Source organism: Hylaeus anthracinus, unplaced genomic scaffold, assembly GCF_026225885.1.
Source record: "Hylaeus anthracinus isolate JK02 unplaced genomic scaffold, UHH_iyHylAnth1.0_haploid 12001, whole genome shotgun sequence".
In the NCBI taxonomy this organism is placed as follows: Eukaryota; Metazoa; Arthropoda; class Insecta; order Hymenoptera; family Colletidae; genus Hylaeus; species Hylaeus anthracinus.
Window position 1 is genome coordinate 21,837,470 of NW_026534348.1, and position 17,411 is coordinate 21,854,880.

Here is a 17,411-nt window from a genome sequence, read left to right on the forward strand (position 1 = left end):
ACCCAGAAAATTAAATCCACTCTTTACAAGTTCTTCCGTAATTATATTTAAGTATTTACTACTATTTTTATGAGCTAGAATGCTACAATAATGATAATACTCCACCCTACAAAGTCTACAACCAAAAGATTTAATATGCATTTAATTCTATTATTTGTTGCACAAATAAAGATGCCAATAAAAATTCAACTTCATAGGATTCTATACTTCCATTGGAAGCCTACATAAGAAACTTCAGCGAACAACTGCAACAAATAAGGTGGATCGAATGACGTCTAGAAGCTTTAAAACATTTTATTCTTGTACGAACTGCTTAGGGAGACTCTTAATTAAAATCTCACAGCAGACAAGGGGACAAAGTTGAAAGTTCCGATTAATTTCGCGACACTCAATCGAGAAGGTACTTACTGTCGCCAAGTTAGTCGAGTCCATTTTATTCCCGGGCACCCAGTCACCAGCTTCGGTCTTCTGATCGTCGCTGTTCGCCGCCACCACACTGAGAAAGTTCAAAAGTGCCCAGAGAGTCTCGCGGTTCGGCGTGGGCAGCAGCTGAATGAGATGCTGAAGAGCTTCTTGCTGAAGTCGCCTGTTCCGGATCTCTGAGAGAAACGGGGCTCTTTAAGTGCAAACTGGCTCGTCCGTCAAAGTCGAGAGAGAAAAGCTATTCAACTACAGTATCGAATTTTCTCATTCACAGCGTGATCAACCAAATATGTTACACTTGGTATTAACACTAAACCTACCGACATTTTACTTGTACCTATTTCTATCGCGATCAATCAATGACTGGTCTTGAAAACATTTTTTTCAATTAAATGCAAAAATGTTTTACCTAGCACTGAATTCAATAATATATAAATGAATTGTATATATGTAATAATGTATATATTGTTCCGGATAGAATTCAAGTGTCGGCAGAATTTAGGCTCCTTTGTAATCGTGTGCCGTTAAGTCGTTAATATTCTTCCTCGAGCAACGCGGAGAACTGAACGGAGGGCCAACAATAGTTCATGACATACTCGCGAAATATGTCGCTTTCGGTTGTAGCTGATTGCCGTCAATATCAAGCCAGATGTGACCGTTTCGAGGTCTTTAGAATTCCGCATGGTTCCGAGGCTCGGCGGCCGGCCATACCATAAATTCGGAAAAACCCACGAGCGCGTTGGGCCTTCCGTGAGTCACCAGGCGACCACCTACCCCTAGTTCCGAGGCCGTGGGGAAGACACCGTGACGGGGGTGAGCGTGGGACGAAAAGCGGCCTGATTGGGCCTTGTTCCTAAGATCGGGCCCCAGTCGGACGCCCCTTAGGCGCCTAGGGGTGGCAACGAAGACGGGCAAGGGGCATTGCGAGGTGTCGTCGGTCGTCACTGGCGACACGAATTTAATTCTGAGCGGAACAGTCGTCCGATAAGGGAATTCTCATTCGGATGAGATTCCCATGTTGCAAGTCTTCGGATATTTCGATTTGAACTCTCGAATAATATAGTTCGGTTTCTTGACGTAAATCAAGTGTGTACATTTACTTCGACATCCCGTTTTATCCTGAACATATATTGTATTAGGTTGTCCCAAAAGTTTCTTTTGCTTTATTAATAAGTAATACATGCACAATATTTTATGTTTTATGTTACATTACTGAATTGTGCACGATTCATTTTGCTCCATTATTGTTACAACATGAATATCTATGAAATTAGATTGTCTATTTATATAAACACGACCACATAAAATAATTGAGTGCAATTCTCGAAAGAAACTTTCGGAACAACCTAATACATAAAAACTGTATAGAAAAGTTTGGAAACAATCACTTGACAGGTCGTGGTGGGGTTAATTATAGAGAACAGATACATCCTCACCGATTTCGATGATTTTTAAATATGTTGTAGAAATCAACATTTTGAACAACTTTTTTCTATACATATAGCCGTCGTTCAACAATGAATATTGCGTATAGTTACGCGTCTGTGGCAGCGTGTGTGTAAGCGTTGAGTCGTCGATTATTTAGGGTTGAATTCATAATCACTCTAAATTAGTTGTATGAGAAAATTTGTAAGAATGACTGAAAATAACTGACATAATAACGAAATAAAAACAGAAAAAATTATTACTTTAAAATTGTAGATGTTATTTTATAAAATGAAGCTACTATATTTACTAATTTCGTAACATTTATATTAATTTTACTGTACCGAAGAGAAGTGAAAATTAAAGTAACTACGTAATGCGTGTTTATTTATTTCTCTAAGCTGTGAAACATATAATACAATAATATAACTTTGCTAAAATGAAAATGAAACTACATTTATTAATGGGTTACTTTTAAGTCATACAAAGTATGATGCAGTTAATTACGGATAACTCCCTAAATAATTTGATTATAAAGAAAAAAATTGCGATAAAAGTCAGTTGTACATCAACGTTACATTATTTAATTTTTCTTGTTTCACACGGCAAATTCAGCGTTAAAATTAGTAAAGTAATATTTTTAGTAGAAAGTGCTATCTACTAATCAGCTTCGTTTAACAGACAGTTGGTAATTCCTTTCTAGCATTAACTGTGAATCCTTGATGGGATCGATTTAAACTACAAACGTTAATCAAGCTCACGAACGAAATCTTCTTAACTTAAACAGCTTATACTGCCAGATTACGATTTTCATTTTGTTTGATCTTACTTTGTGTGTGAACGAAGGCTTGGTACAGATCCCTGCAAAGTAGAGGATCTGGCAGATCCCGAAAAAACTCTTTCAACAGGGCTGCAACGTCATGAGGACATTGATCGGGGCCAATTTTTGTCTCACGGCCGCAATCGAAGTCTTCCCTTAACTGTAAAAGTGTTGATTGAAACTAAAATATTTATTTTATTTGAAATTATCATTCATGCTTGTAGTATGAAAAACTAAATTAAAGACGCAGATAATCAGTGCATTATTACTTAGGACAATAAACATGAAACCCTCTTATTTAGGTCTTCTACAAGACATACAAAAATATAATCAGGGACTAGCTGATGTCTTCTTTAACATACAAAAATATTGTCAGGATTTGGATTCAGTCTCTTTCGATATATACGAATTAATAAAATTAGGATTAATGAATGTTCTTCTTTTGTGTATCGAAGGGAACGTAAAACTGAAGGTTGAAATTCATAGTACTCTAAATGATGTATTTTTAAATTGAATTTTATTTATTTTAATGTAACCCGCTTTCAAGACGCAAATATTGTTTATTATTACTAGACTGCGGAAGTTTATGCTCGATAAATATGTAACATGCATATACAAAATATGCACGAAAAATATCCAAAATATGCACGAAAAATTTGAATAAAATGTAGTACAATAAGTAACATGTTAGTATGTTACAGAATATTCACTATCTACACATATATAAAATACTTTTCACAATTATTCTGGTATATTATAATTCGCGTGACAATAAATTACAAGCATTTTTTCCAAATTTAATGGTTTTAGTTGGTGGCGTTTGTCTGTTACAATTAATTTATACGCGGAGAACGATCGCTCTACGCCACACGAAGTAATCAGTGCGTATTTAAATTTAGAACAACATTGTTCCGGCGCACTTATTGGTCCTTGAACGCCGTCGTTATTTAAAATATTAGAAATTTTCGATAACGTAGAAAATCCTACATTCTTTTCTAAAGTTCTTTTACATTTTTTTTTAATCTTTTCACCGCAATCACCAGGAATACTTTTTAGATGTATTATACTATTCATATGTTCCTCGGTTTCACATGAATTCCCAGTTTATTCGATTTTCCTCTTATGTGTCCCGGTATTTATGTGTTGGTTTAAATGCGATTTTGTTTCACACTTCACATTTTTATTGGAAATTTTGCAATAAATGCTTCTGTCATCGTTATCATTATTGTCGTTGTCATTAATAATAAAATTGGAATCGTTTTTGATGCAACTTAGCATTAATGCTTTTTTACTTTTTCTAACTTTTGGCATTTTTAGAAAATTAAGAGACACTTAAATATGTTCACTTCTTCACAGAGATCACATTAACTGCGATAATTAAACTGAAGTATTCAAATTCGAAAGACAAACTGTTACACCTAACGGTCGATTAGCAACACAAGGTTACAGAAATATGGTTTCATATGGCCTGTATTTATGTAAACACTACACAATTATGATACGAAAGTATGGCGATAGACGAAACTAATTTGTCGAGATAGATATTTTACATAACCACGATAAATAACATATACAATATATTATTGCATATATTTTTAAACATGAATCTGCAAAATATGCAAAATAAAAAATGTATTTTTATAGCACGCTAATTTCAAAACAAATTTCTGTCTAAGTCCGATTCTTTTAACTATTTCCTATAAAAATATGCATTTGCATAAACTTCCGCAGTCTAATTATATATAGCGATATTTAAATAATATTAAGCGTTGAGGAATACTGAAAGGCTCAAACAAAATACCTGTCTCACTCTCTTCTTCGATGGCGACACCCGAAATACGCCTAACGTTCGAAGTCCCGTGTTTTCCAAATGCCTGATGCATTGTCTGACCACTGCTGGTACAGCGTCCCATTCTCCTGGAGGGCCCCCTCCACCGCTGTCGCTGAGTTCCAGGACTCCAGAATCGCTTCCAGTCAGAGCTCCTTTCGACGACAGAGACTCGCACGAGCCACCCTGAAAAAACATTTTTTTGCAAAATATAAACGTCAACATTTCCTCTATCTTTTGTAATAATGAAAAAATAAAATGACATCTTACAGTTGTTAGTTACTCAGCATTCAACATTAAGTCGTTTTTCTTATAACTTTGTTTTATAACTTTATTTGTAACTTTTAATTAATATATATTTATCATCGACCACTGTTTCCTATGTTTACCTTGCTTTTTACTATATCTATTCTTTGATATATATTTTAAAAAGGGGACAGAAATAGAACATTTAAAATTCTTATATTTATATATAGTACGAACCGATGCTAATTTCAGATCAAATGTATTGTTCTTACCTAATTACTTTACTTTAGAAGCAGTACATAATTGAATTCTTGTTACAATTATTAAGTATTAATATCAGTATCAGGTATTTTTCTTTCTAAATCATATCACAGTCTCTAAAAGACCAGGAATCTTCTTTTAAACTACTTTATTAGTTTAAAGCACCAAGAACCACTGACTCACAGGATTAACGAGTGTCATCGAATTACTTCCGTCATTCAGATGACGATCAACGGGAGTGACGAGCGTTTGACGTCTCTAAAGAACAGTCGCAGCTTTCATTCGTCTGGTTTGACAGAGAATCTTGCAAAATTGCGGGATCCTAATTAATCCTTTGGTTAAAATTGGCTCTCCCTCGTCGTTGTTCTATTTGCGTCTTCGATCTGTGACGTCACAGTCACATTGAGATACACGTGACGTCGACGAGCCAGCGCGCGCGCATAAGAGAGAGAGAAAGAGAGAGAGAGAGAGAGAGAGAGAGAGAGAGAGAGAGAGAGAGAGATTCATGACGTGTCGTTATCCTCGAAATCGCTTGAAATTGATCAATCGTACATGGGCTATTTAAATCTGGCCTTTCATCGAGACGCTGCCCTCTAAACGTTCACCACGAGCTTTATCAGTAAACTGCACGTGTCTATCGATGTAACATTCTACGAGAAACAGTGGCCAAGTGGAGAACCAGGATCGAGCATCGATCAAACTTCTAGTCGATATTTTTAAGCGCGAGGCAATCTTTCTCGGTTTCGTTGGACTTTCGAGGATTTCGATGACTCTCCAAGATGAATCGATTTTAAACATCGAATAGCGAAGAGCGCGTGGGAAGTGTTTACAGTGATCACTGCCACGTAAGTTTCGAATTATTTTGAAATTGCGTACTCTTGATCGATCTACATTTCTTTCGAACGTCAAATGTTACAATGTACGATTGTGCACGATAGTATCCACTCTATCGTATTTGAAGTATTTCATCAACTTCAGAGTTGAAATTCTCTATTCTAATTCACCTCAATATCAACATCGAGTATTTCACCTAAATTGAGCACCACCATATATCGCTCATTTTGTAGGATAGAAGAAATATCATGTGGAAAGATGTTCTGTTCGAAGGGGCCAATACGGTGATAAGCCGAATTTTTTCTCTCAAGGTCATTCTTTCCGAGATTTCAAGGTCATTGTATTTTTTTTAAATGGGATTGCATATTTTTACTACAACAAACTTATAGCTTATAAAAAAAACGAATCCAATTACGTGCATTATTTTGACCTTCACTTTGGGGAGGGGTACCGAGGTTTCTTTCAAACGCTAACAGCGCCCCCTGCCCCCGTGCCTCCGCCACTATGCGATGGTAGAGTGCCGTCTCCGGTGATTTCATAAATGTTGGATCATGGAATTCGTAAAAGAAGAAATTCACAGTTTTTAAATACGTTACATCAAATCCTTTATTGTTAGGACACGGAAAGACGTCTTTTCGCTACAAGATTCGAACTGAGAGTGAGAGCTTTTTCCAAAGCGCATAGAAAAACCGACGCCTACGTCGTAGAAGAAAAATACGGCTTCGGTCTGCCACATGTTTTTCACACTGCTCTCTTGAACACAAATACTGTCAGAGGCCCATCTACGAAGGCAGCGGAAAAGAAACTTTCACTTTTGAGAAACGCAGTGTCCCTCAGCTCTAGATTTATTTTTGTTACGTTTATTATTAAATAAACCAAAAATAAATACTACCTACCCTAAACTTTATTGTAGACTTCTAGGTCATTCTCAAGTAGGGAATGTGCATCGGTGCGTATTTCTCCTGTACGATTACGTATATGTGCGACCGTACGAACAGCGTGCAGCGGAAATCACGCTATTAAATTTTATCTGCTTATAACTCGATCACGAAGCTCCAAATCGCGAACTGGTAAGGACTTTTTGTTTTCTGTTTTTGTGTAGACTTGATCTTCAAAAAAAGTCCTACATATTTCGAAACAACCAGTATACAAGAAGAAACATTTTTCATATCTAGAGATGCGGTAGCGTCTCGGCGCCAAGTATATGAAAAATTATCCGTTACCGCGTATATATGGCGTTGGAGCTACCACGTATCTTTTACAGGAAAGATGGTCCATTCAAACCTAACCTGAAACTTCTTTCTTGAATATCTCAACACGTCTGCAATGTTTTCTAAACTTAAAGACATTTGTCTAATGTAAACCGCACATAAGCTTTCGAATAAAACCAAAATCAATAAAATCGGTCCACGTACAACTGAGATATCGAAATATCATGTCATGAATCTGTCAGAAACGGTATTTTTCGAATGATTTTCCCGTCGACAACCCTTAGCCAATAGGAGTTAAGCAAAAGCCAAGTGTCGTTCGTCGACTCTCGAAATCATTTGGTTCGGCATGGCTCGCCGGTCATCGAGCGTCGAGAGTCGAAACAGATGTCATCATTCATAACCTGTCAAGTGTCAAAAGTTTTTACACTATTGCATTATTAATTATATTTATATTAGCAAAATGTTTTCAATTTATACTTTTTATGTAGAGCTTTTAGAAATGTAGTCATTTTCTCATTTCATCATTAACATTAAAATTTTCTTACAGTAAGAAAAACAATTGCAGGTATATATAATTATTTATAAATTGAACGAATCTATATATATATATATATATATATATATATATATATATATATATATATATATATATTATATAAATACACGTTCTTTTTCTATTTTCTTGTAGTTTTTTATGGGGATCTTCTATTTTTCAATGATAACTCCTTGAGTCCTCCACTTTTTCATGTACTTGGCGTAATTTTTTTACTTTTTTGATCTAAGAACTACGACAATATTTATATCAGAATTGTCTATGTTAACCTTAAAATTAAAACGGTATATAAGTAATATATTACGTGTCTAAATTTGAGAAATTGTTTTACATATATACGTCATATAGTACTAGAATAACAAACGTAAAATGGAGCGTCTAATTTTGCTGAATGATTTCTCTTAACGAATCAAATATTGAATCTACCCTCCTACTCGTGTATACCAAATGGTACATCCAGTTTTACCACTGATTGCTTACAGGAAGTCGAGGGTGGCATTGTCGTAGACGAAGCCGCATCAAATCAATGCTATTTACACGGAGTGTGAATCACGCTTCTCTTTTACGAACAGTCGATCTATGTATTTCCAGTGGAAAACTGATGAAAATTTACATTCCAAGGGGCTTAAATTTCCTGCCGCAGTTTGTAAATTTCCACGTTAAATGTAATCGAAAAAATTAATCGTGAGTATACATGGTATACGTATTACATTTAAAATTTCCCGTAATAAATAGTGTTTCTAATGCTGTTGCATACTTGAAAATTGAATCTCTATCAGGTGCAGGGGCGAAATTGTCATAAATATCCTACGTAGATGCAATATTATGCATATTTGTATAAAAAAATAAGAGGAGATGACTAGGTTTCTCGACTAAGAAAATCATATTGTCTGTTGGCGTCAATTAACATTCCGCAGATATTATAGGAAAATATTCGAGTAATTTTAGGTTACATTGCGACGTTACAGAGAACACGAGTGAATTTTAGGTATTTTAATATTATCGAAATTCTGTTACCGATACAATATTACTTATTTATATCGAGAAGTTTATCTTCGTTAGCTTTTAAATTTTTCGTGATTGAAAAATAAAATAATCTGTAAAATATATTAGCTGACGACTTATCGGCAAATATTTATAAAAAAGAAACCTTTCACGAGTAAAACAATTACGCAATATAATTCAAACAACAGAAGATAGAAATTAAATAACAATAATACTAAATTAGAATTTTTTGATCTATGATATGATAAAATCCATAATCATTCGCAATAAATAAATTATTAATAACTGATCAATCATTTTAAATTGTATTAAATTTATTTCCACATTGAAATAATTCTACTTGTAGAGAATGTATAATGGATTAACTTATGAACTCGTAAAGGTAATTCCAATTATTTACATTAACAATAAAACATTTCATGTTTTCTATATAAAACTGATTTAAATTCATTCATTTGGAAGAAATTGTTATTGTGTGTCAATTATAAAAATACCATTCTTTACATTATTCCTCTTCGATGATAAGAAGTATATAATCTTATAATTTCCAAATTATGTTATATTTGTATTTCTATTACAATTAACATTTTCGCTCGAAAAAAAAGAGGATATACAATACAAAACTAGTCATGGATATGTGACTAAAAATTAACTTGCATAATGTAAATTTGATGCAAAATTATAATAAATTCATTCTAATTTCGCGTTATAATACGGTATAACGATTTATGTCTCATGGACAAATGGTTTGACCGAATGACTACCACATACTATAATATAATACATTCATTTATGAGTAAGATAAAAATTATGTAAATCATAAATGAAGAAATAGAAAATGGAAAGTTTTAAAAATTAAAAAAAAGGCTGAAGAGTAGATGAAAGATCATGACGAAAAACATTTTTTCCCTATAGACAAAAATGAAGTTTGTATGGAGATTTTAATTATGTAGATTCTATCGCCAATGAGAAAAGAAAACCAGTTTTCTTAATTATATCGATTGAGAATTCATTTCCTACGAATTATATACAAATTCAATGTTAAAGACGAACAGTAAATCACAGTTCCATAAATAAGGTTTATTGCAAGGGATAAACTAGGATAGAAAAAAAACGTTAGTAAGCGTTAAAACGACACTGCCTTCGATCAAAAGTGGATTTGTTTAAATAAGTTTTCGCGGAGAAATAAATCATTCTGCGCGCGTCGTAAATTGAAAAATCTGTACGCAGAAATGTAAACGCTCAGAAATTAGATCAGATCGTGTAAATCAAGAGCCACAGGTCGAATCTTCAACTTTCTTAAAATAACGTCTGAACGTCCGAGTACTCGTGTGGAGAACACGAAAGAAAAAAAAGATTCGTGTTCTCCGACCAGGTGGCGCCGGTGCTTCTCAAATCAAAACATTTACTTCCGGTTGCGAACGAAACTGCTGTCAAAAAAAAAGTCAAAAAGATAGACGAATGCTAAGTAGAATTTGCAAAAGTAGAATTTGCTATGTAGAACTATGCATTTACACAATAATCCTAGTATTTGCCTATTGGTTGAGCCTGTCAACATAATATTACGCAGAATTAGATTAAAACGAGGTAATAGATCCGTTAAATAAATCCATATTATTGCAATATAAATTCACGAGGTTACATATTCTACTGATAGAATCAGCATGTATTGGGTTGTCCCAAAAGTTTCTTTCGCTTTATTAATAAGTAATAAATACACAATATTTTATGTTTTATGTAACATTATTGAATTGTGCACGATTCATTTTGCTCCATTACTGTTACAACATGAATATCTATGAAATTAGATTGTCTATTTATATAAACACGACCACATAAAATAATTGAGTGCAACTTGCGAAAGAAACTTTCGGGACAACCTAATACTAGCCTAGATTTATAATCAACGAGGTTCGAACAATCGAAAATCCGTGATGTAAATTATTGATACTGTTGGTGAAATTCAACTGGGCTTGTTGTCTGTAGTCCTCGGTTGTATTTATCGAATCATCCCACGCACGCTCTCACCGATAAATATTCAATGAATGACTGCTGAGTGACGTCACATGTACCCATTGGCATTTAATTGCAAGAAACGTTAGTTGAATCCGGTGAGTGGATTTGGCAATAGGCAAGTTCTCAGCCACGCCACGGAGCATAGAATAAACGGCTATTCGTCGATGTACCGTCAGTGACGTATCCGTCAAAAAATAACCACTTGCGGCTCGCTACTGCTCGAACGCCTTGCCCCTTCGCTCGCCAAGTGGCCATCGATAAATCCCCTCATCGCAATCTGCAAACACTATGACGCACTATGAACACTATGACCGATGACGTCGCTTATGATCACACTCATGATCCCGAAGCTAATTCGTCACGCGACACGTCTTTCGAGTTCCTAGCTAAATGTTCCCCAAACACGTTTAAAGACACTCACACTTCTTTTAAGGTACTCTAATGTTCCACCGTAGTTATTTGGATTTTATTAGATTGCCCCAAAATATAAATAGATAATCTAACTTCATAGATATTCATGTTGTAACAGTAATGGAGCAAATTGAATCGTACACAATTCAATAATGTAACATTAGACATAAAATATTGTGTATCTATTACTTATTAATAAAGCGAAAGAATCTTTTGGGACAACCTAATAGAATGAACATTTTATTCCATAAAAAATTAATGCAAAGTGATAATTAGTGAAAAATATAAATGTTTGCATGATCTTTAGACTACATGAAGAGATATGTGTGAAAAATAAAATAAATAATTCGAGTCTTAAGGGCTATTAACGTACTCTCGGAGAAAAACAAATTTTCCATATGTACATAGCATCAGACTACATAATGTTATGTTGAAAAAAGATTTTTTTAACGAATTTTTATTTCAGATAACAAATAATTGTGGAATGCCAATGCTTTCATGCTTAATAACAGGTATTGTTTTCATGGTTGACACAATAACCTGAGATTGAATTATCCGAAAAAGAAAAATTAAAAGGATTATTAGAATATAGTTTTGTAATTATAAACCATACTAAAATTTTAATTATTCCTTAATATGTAACCATATTTTTAAATGATTACAGTTCAAAAGAATTATTTTAAAAATTCAGACGTACGCCATTTTGTTTTCCTTTTTAATCAGAGGTGTTTGATTTTAGTACGGATGATAGTAACAAAACTATGTATAGTTTAACAATCCTTTGATTTTTTAGTTTCCGATGATTCAGTGTGACGTGTTATCATTGAAAAAAGGGACAAACTTCATGTAGCTATAAACAATGAAAAAAATGATTAGAAAGAAACAGCAAAAGTTTTTTTTTATTAATTAAACATGTCTTATATTATGTGCAGTAACATTGATATTTATTGAAATATATCAAAATTAAAATATCATTTCATACTTGGTATGATCGATTGTATCGAATTGTATATTTCATTATTTATTAAAAACATCGTTGTTTTGTTTTTCCTATATGATTTGATTTGCTGCTCTTTGCCTGACATGTTGTATTAATATAATAAAGAGATCATTTCAAATAAATAGTATTTTTTTAATTATTATTTAGTGTACAGTTTAGTTAGTAACATAATATACTAATATTTCACAAGAAATTGTTATGTAACATAAAAATTCTCGAAGAGAACCTTCCTTTCTGTTGCGTGTACGAAAATAACCCCTTAGTTACAAATTTAGATTGTGTTGGGGATTCGAATTTTAATTTGGACTTATTTTAAAAATAACCGTAGCAGCTACGACATTAAACGTGAACATAACGGAGAATAAAAATAAATTTGTTTAGTGGAAACTCTGATCAATTTAAATAATGAAATTGTTGATTACTGTAAGGATAGTATTGGCATTAGAACGAGGAAAAACTGGTTAATTATTTTACATTCAGTTTAACCATATATGCTTGTATTTTCTTTTTTCATGCAAATATACATATTTATATCTGCTGCTTACTATTTTTCGAAAACTCTTTAATCTTCTTACTCTGTTATATTCATGAAGTTTATGTTCAATATTAATAAAAGTAAGACCTTGAAATAAATATAAAGTCAGCATTCAATAATAATCCCACTTTAGTATCGTATTTTCTAACTTTAAAAATAGTTTCTATATATCATTCTTCATACAACCGTTCTGATCGAACCGTCATAGCGATCAGTCGTGTTTACCTCTTATCGTCGTGCAGGAACGTAAACCATAATATTAGCGTCGTTATAGAGTGATTGAATCGAGCCAAATAACTACCATTAACGGCCACCGGCCTAACGGCTAGTTTACCTCTTCTAATTTGTGCAAATAAAAGTGCAAGATGAGTGACATCGAGCAACCGCTAAAAACATCAAAAAATCCACCTTCGATACAAGGTGAAGCAGATATGTCTGATACACTATACACAGATACCGAAACAGAAATAGCTAACAACGAAATATGGGAACTACCAAAACAAATCAAAAGGAAGAAAAGAGGAATACAGCTAACCGATCAGGAACGTCAAGGTACAAAAATAAAAATAATTAAAAGGCAAAGTGCAACAAAATGACTGGAAGACGCCGAGCTAACAAACAGGTACGAGATATTGCAGTCTCCTCATCTGGCGAAAGACATAGACAATCCGCTTCCTAAACCACCACCCATATTTATAAAAGCACCCAACATTAATCCTCTGATAGAAAACTTACAGCAACTGGTAACCCCTAACGAGTATCTACTAAAACAATTGAAAGAGAAACAAGTTAAAATCCAAGCCGAAAATCCAACAGCGTACCGATTAATAATTCGGGCACTTAGAACTAAAGATGCTGACTACTACACATTCCAGCCAAAAACGGAAAGAAAACTCAAGGTAGTCATTAAGGGGCTACACCCAAGATTAAACGTGGATTATATTAAAGAGGACTTACTGACAAAAGGACATAAGGTAAGCAGCATTATCAATCTAACAAAAAGCGGAACATCGATACCTTTACCAATGTTCCTGGTGGAACTTGAACAAGCCAACAATAACAAGGAGATTTATGGAATAACTCCAATTTGTAACACCATAGTAAAAATAGAACCTCCAAGGACAACCCGAAACTTACCACAGTGTGCAAGATGCCAACGCTATAGGCACACTAAAAATTATTGTAATAAGCAGCCAAATTGCGTAAAATGTGCGGGAACACATCTCACAAACTCTTGTCCACTAGGTAAAAAAATAACGAAAGTCACCTGTACCAAGTAATATTGAAAAATTAGAAAATCTAGTAGAAAAACTAGCCATACAAATGTCAACAATGTTAAACCTATTAACAAAACTGATAACGATACAAGAGGCTAAAAATTCAAAATAATGGAGTGAGACTGTAACGGGTTACAGAATAGACTGCCCGAATTAAAACTATTTCTTACGTACCACAATATCGACATAATCGCTTTATCAGAAACACACCAATCTGATAAATCGTATATAAAAATCCTAAACTACATATATTATGGTACACCACACCGTAGTGGCAAAGCTCGTAGAGGCTCAGGCATTCTCGTAAGAAAGAACATTAAGCATACGCAAATAATCTCATGTTAAACAGAAAAAATACAATCAACTACAATTAATATCACGCTAAATAATCACGACATAAATATCTCAGCCGTGTACTGCCCTCCGAAACACACGATAACCCACAAGAAATTCAATAACTTTTTCAAAAGCTTCAACAGGAAGTTTATAACACTGGGCGACTTCAACGCCAAACACAAATATTGGGGATCTAGAACAAATAATCCTAAAAGTAACCAACTATATGGCTGTGTAATTAAAAATCATTTAAAAACATATTCCACAGGAAGACCCACTTATTGGCCAACAGACACCGCTAAAATACCGAACATTCTAGACATAGCAGTAACTAACACCAACTTCAATATTAAAGCAGTGAAATTATTAGAATTATCATCTGACCACACGCCCACTATATTTGAACTGAAACAAGTAATTGCAAACGACGAAACAATATCGTTAACTAATAACACAACAAATTGGACAACATACAGTGAATATATAAATAATAATCTAAATTGCAATATACCACTAAGAAATGTACAAGACATAGAGGCAGCGGTAAATACATTTACGACCATTCTACAGACAGCGGCATATCACTCAACCACTTACAAACCGGAAAAATCAAAGACAATGAAGTATCCACTACACATAATAGAACTTATTAGAAGAAGGAAGAAAATAAGAAAACTTTGGCAAATTACTAGATGGCCCCAGTACAAAACACAACTAAACAAACTTACCAATAAAATAAAAACTGAAATTAACACAATAAATAACAACAACTTTGTAAAATATATAGTAAATCTTGACCATACAGCAAAATCGAATCATTTTCTATGCAAAGTTACAAAGAGAATCAAAAGACCAATTTTACCAATTCCACTGATACAAAAGCAGGATGGGAATTGGACCATAACTGTCGAAGATCAAACAGAGACTCTAGCAGAACATTACAAGGAAACATTCAAGAATGCAAATACATCTAATCCTCGATTTAGTACAGACAACAGTTACATTAGTTTTAAAAGAGTTGAAAAATCAGAAATTATTGCGATAATTAAGGCTCTAAATAACAACAAAACTCCAGGATATGATTTCATGACAGCCAAAATGCTAAAGGAACTGCCAGGTAAAGCACTAAGATATATAAAAATCTTGACCAACGCCATCGTTAGACTGGGATATTTCCCACAAATCTGGAAATGCGCAGAAATTATACCACTGCAAAAACCTGGTAAGGATTCAAAAATGCCATCCTCCTATAGAACCATATCACTCCTTCCGATAATCTCCAAAGTGATAGAAAAAACTATTCACAATAGAATAATGAAAATAATTGACGATAAAAAATTGATTCCGGACTACCAATTTGTTTTTAGGAGAAACCACAATACAATCGAACAAATTCACAGAATGGCTAATAGCATAATTGGTTCTATTGAGGAAGGCAAATATTGTACAGCAGCTTTCCTAGATGTGGAAAAAGCTTTCGATAAAGTCTGGCACGAGGGGCTTCTAACTAAACTAAGAGCAATGCTACCTTATAACCTATTTTTAACTATCGCTTCATATCTCTCAGATAAATATTTCTATGTTCGGCTCAAAAGTGTAATATCCTCCCTAAAGGAAATTCATGCCGGCGTGCCACAGGTAAGTGTGCTGGGACCCATATTACATATATTCCTTATACGCGACAGATATGCCAACCTCTCTACATACACAATTATTTACATTCGCTGACGACACTGCTATTTTATCCATACACAAAAATATAGAAACTGCAATATCAAATCTACAAATCCATCTAAAACAAATCGAAGCCTGGACTGTAAACAACAAAATTACAATCAATTCATCAAAATGCTCACACATCACATTCACTCTTAATAAAAAAAACTATCTCCTAAAATCCACATCCATAACATGGAAATACCTCAAACTAACGTAGTCAAATACCTTGGTCTGCACTTAGACAGAAAGTTAAACTGGAAGGTGCATGTTCAAGAAAAAATCAAACACACAAGGGTTATTAAAAAATCTATGAACTGACTTATAAACAAAAACTCCAAGTTGAATACACTTGGTAAATTACAAATTTATAAATCAATTATCAAACTCATATGGATATACGGAATACAAATCTGGGGCATAGCCGCCAAGTCCCACAGGAAAAAAATAGAAAATATGCAGTCAATCATCCTAAGAAGTACCATAAATGCACCATGGTATGTAAGGAATGACGACATAAGGAAATCACTAAAAATCACTACTGTGGAGGAAGAAATAGGGAAATACTCTAAAGCTCACCAGCAAAGAATAATTGCTCACAAAAACCAACTTGCCAACAATTGCTATTCAAGCCTGCCTAGAAGACTGAAAAGGAAACACCCAGTGGATCTGCTTACGCCAAACAACTAACTAATAGATAAATACTAGTGTACTTGCACTTCAATTACTTTTTCCTCTACTTTTTCTCCTATTTACTCTATTCTCTATCTTTTTTATTCTATTATTTTCTTTTTGCTTTTATCTTTTTCTTTTTACACTAATGTTAACAATAGCAACCTACTTTAGTGATTATCGGCTAGAGAGTCGAAATCCACACGCTTTCTATAAATATACTTGATAAAACAAATGTAAGTAATTGTGAGAATACAGTTAGGAACATTTAATAAAGAACTACTTAAAAAAAAAAAAAAAAAAAAATTCTTCATACATTTAAGAGTTATGTGTTAGAACGCTTGGATTATATACCATGGATTATACATGATAATTTTTATTTGAAATTTCTTTTCTCAGTTGTGTATTCACGGATCCCAACAGGCAACCAAAGCTTGGCATACCTCCTCTAAAAAAAAAGAAAAAAGAGAGAAGAAGAGATGGCAGCTATTCGTGTAATGTATCTATTCTAGCCGTGACCATGTGTTTCAACCGGGAGACACTAGAATCTCTATCGGACAAGTCGAGAGCGTTTCGCGCGCAGATTAGTTAACGTCAATGTAAAGCAGGTGACTTGAATTTTCATGCCTGCTCCGTGTGGGCGATCTCTCTTCGTCTTCTCATCTTCACAAGTCGTCGTCGTGAAAGCCGAATAAAATTTCGAATTGTAAATAGCCAGTCGGCGGAGATCTACTTTTATTGCACGTAATTCCCCAGCAAGATCAGCTTCTAAAAGACGATAGTCTAGCTGCCAAAATAAACCCGCGTCTGCCACTTTGTTACCAGACTCACGAAAAAGTGCG

At 34.0% G+C, this 17,411-nt stretch overlaps 1 protein-coding gene across 1 annotated transcript in view; it reads right to left on the reverse strand.

The window, feature by feature from the left end:
• Positions 1 to 17,411, reverse strand: part of LOC128890635 (rho GTPase-activating protein 21-like) — a 47,315-nt gene that overhangs the window by 13,496 nt on the left and 16,408 nt on the right. Inside the window, exons 4-6 of the mRNA XM_054149290.1 lie at positions 4,470 to 4,682; positions 2,678 to 2,828; positions 409 to 599 (exon numbers count right to left, since the gene is read on the reverse strand). Of these exons, the coding sequence (XP_054005265.1) occupies positions 409 to 599; positions 2,678 to 2,828; positions 4,470 to 4,682 (555 nt within the window). The remainder of the gene's footprint in view (positions 1 to 408; positions 600 to 2,677; positions 2,829 to 4,469; positions 4,683 to 17,411) is intronic.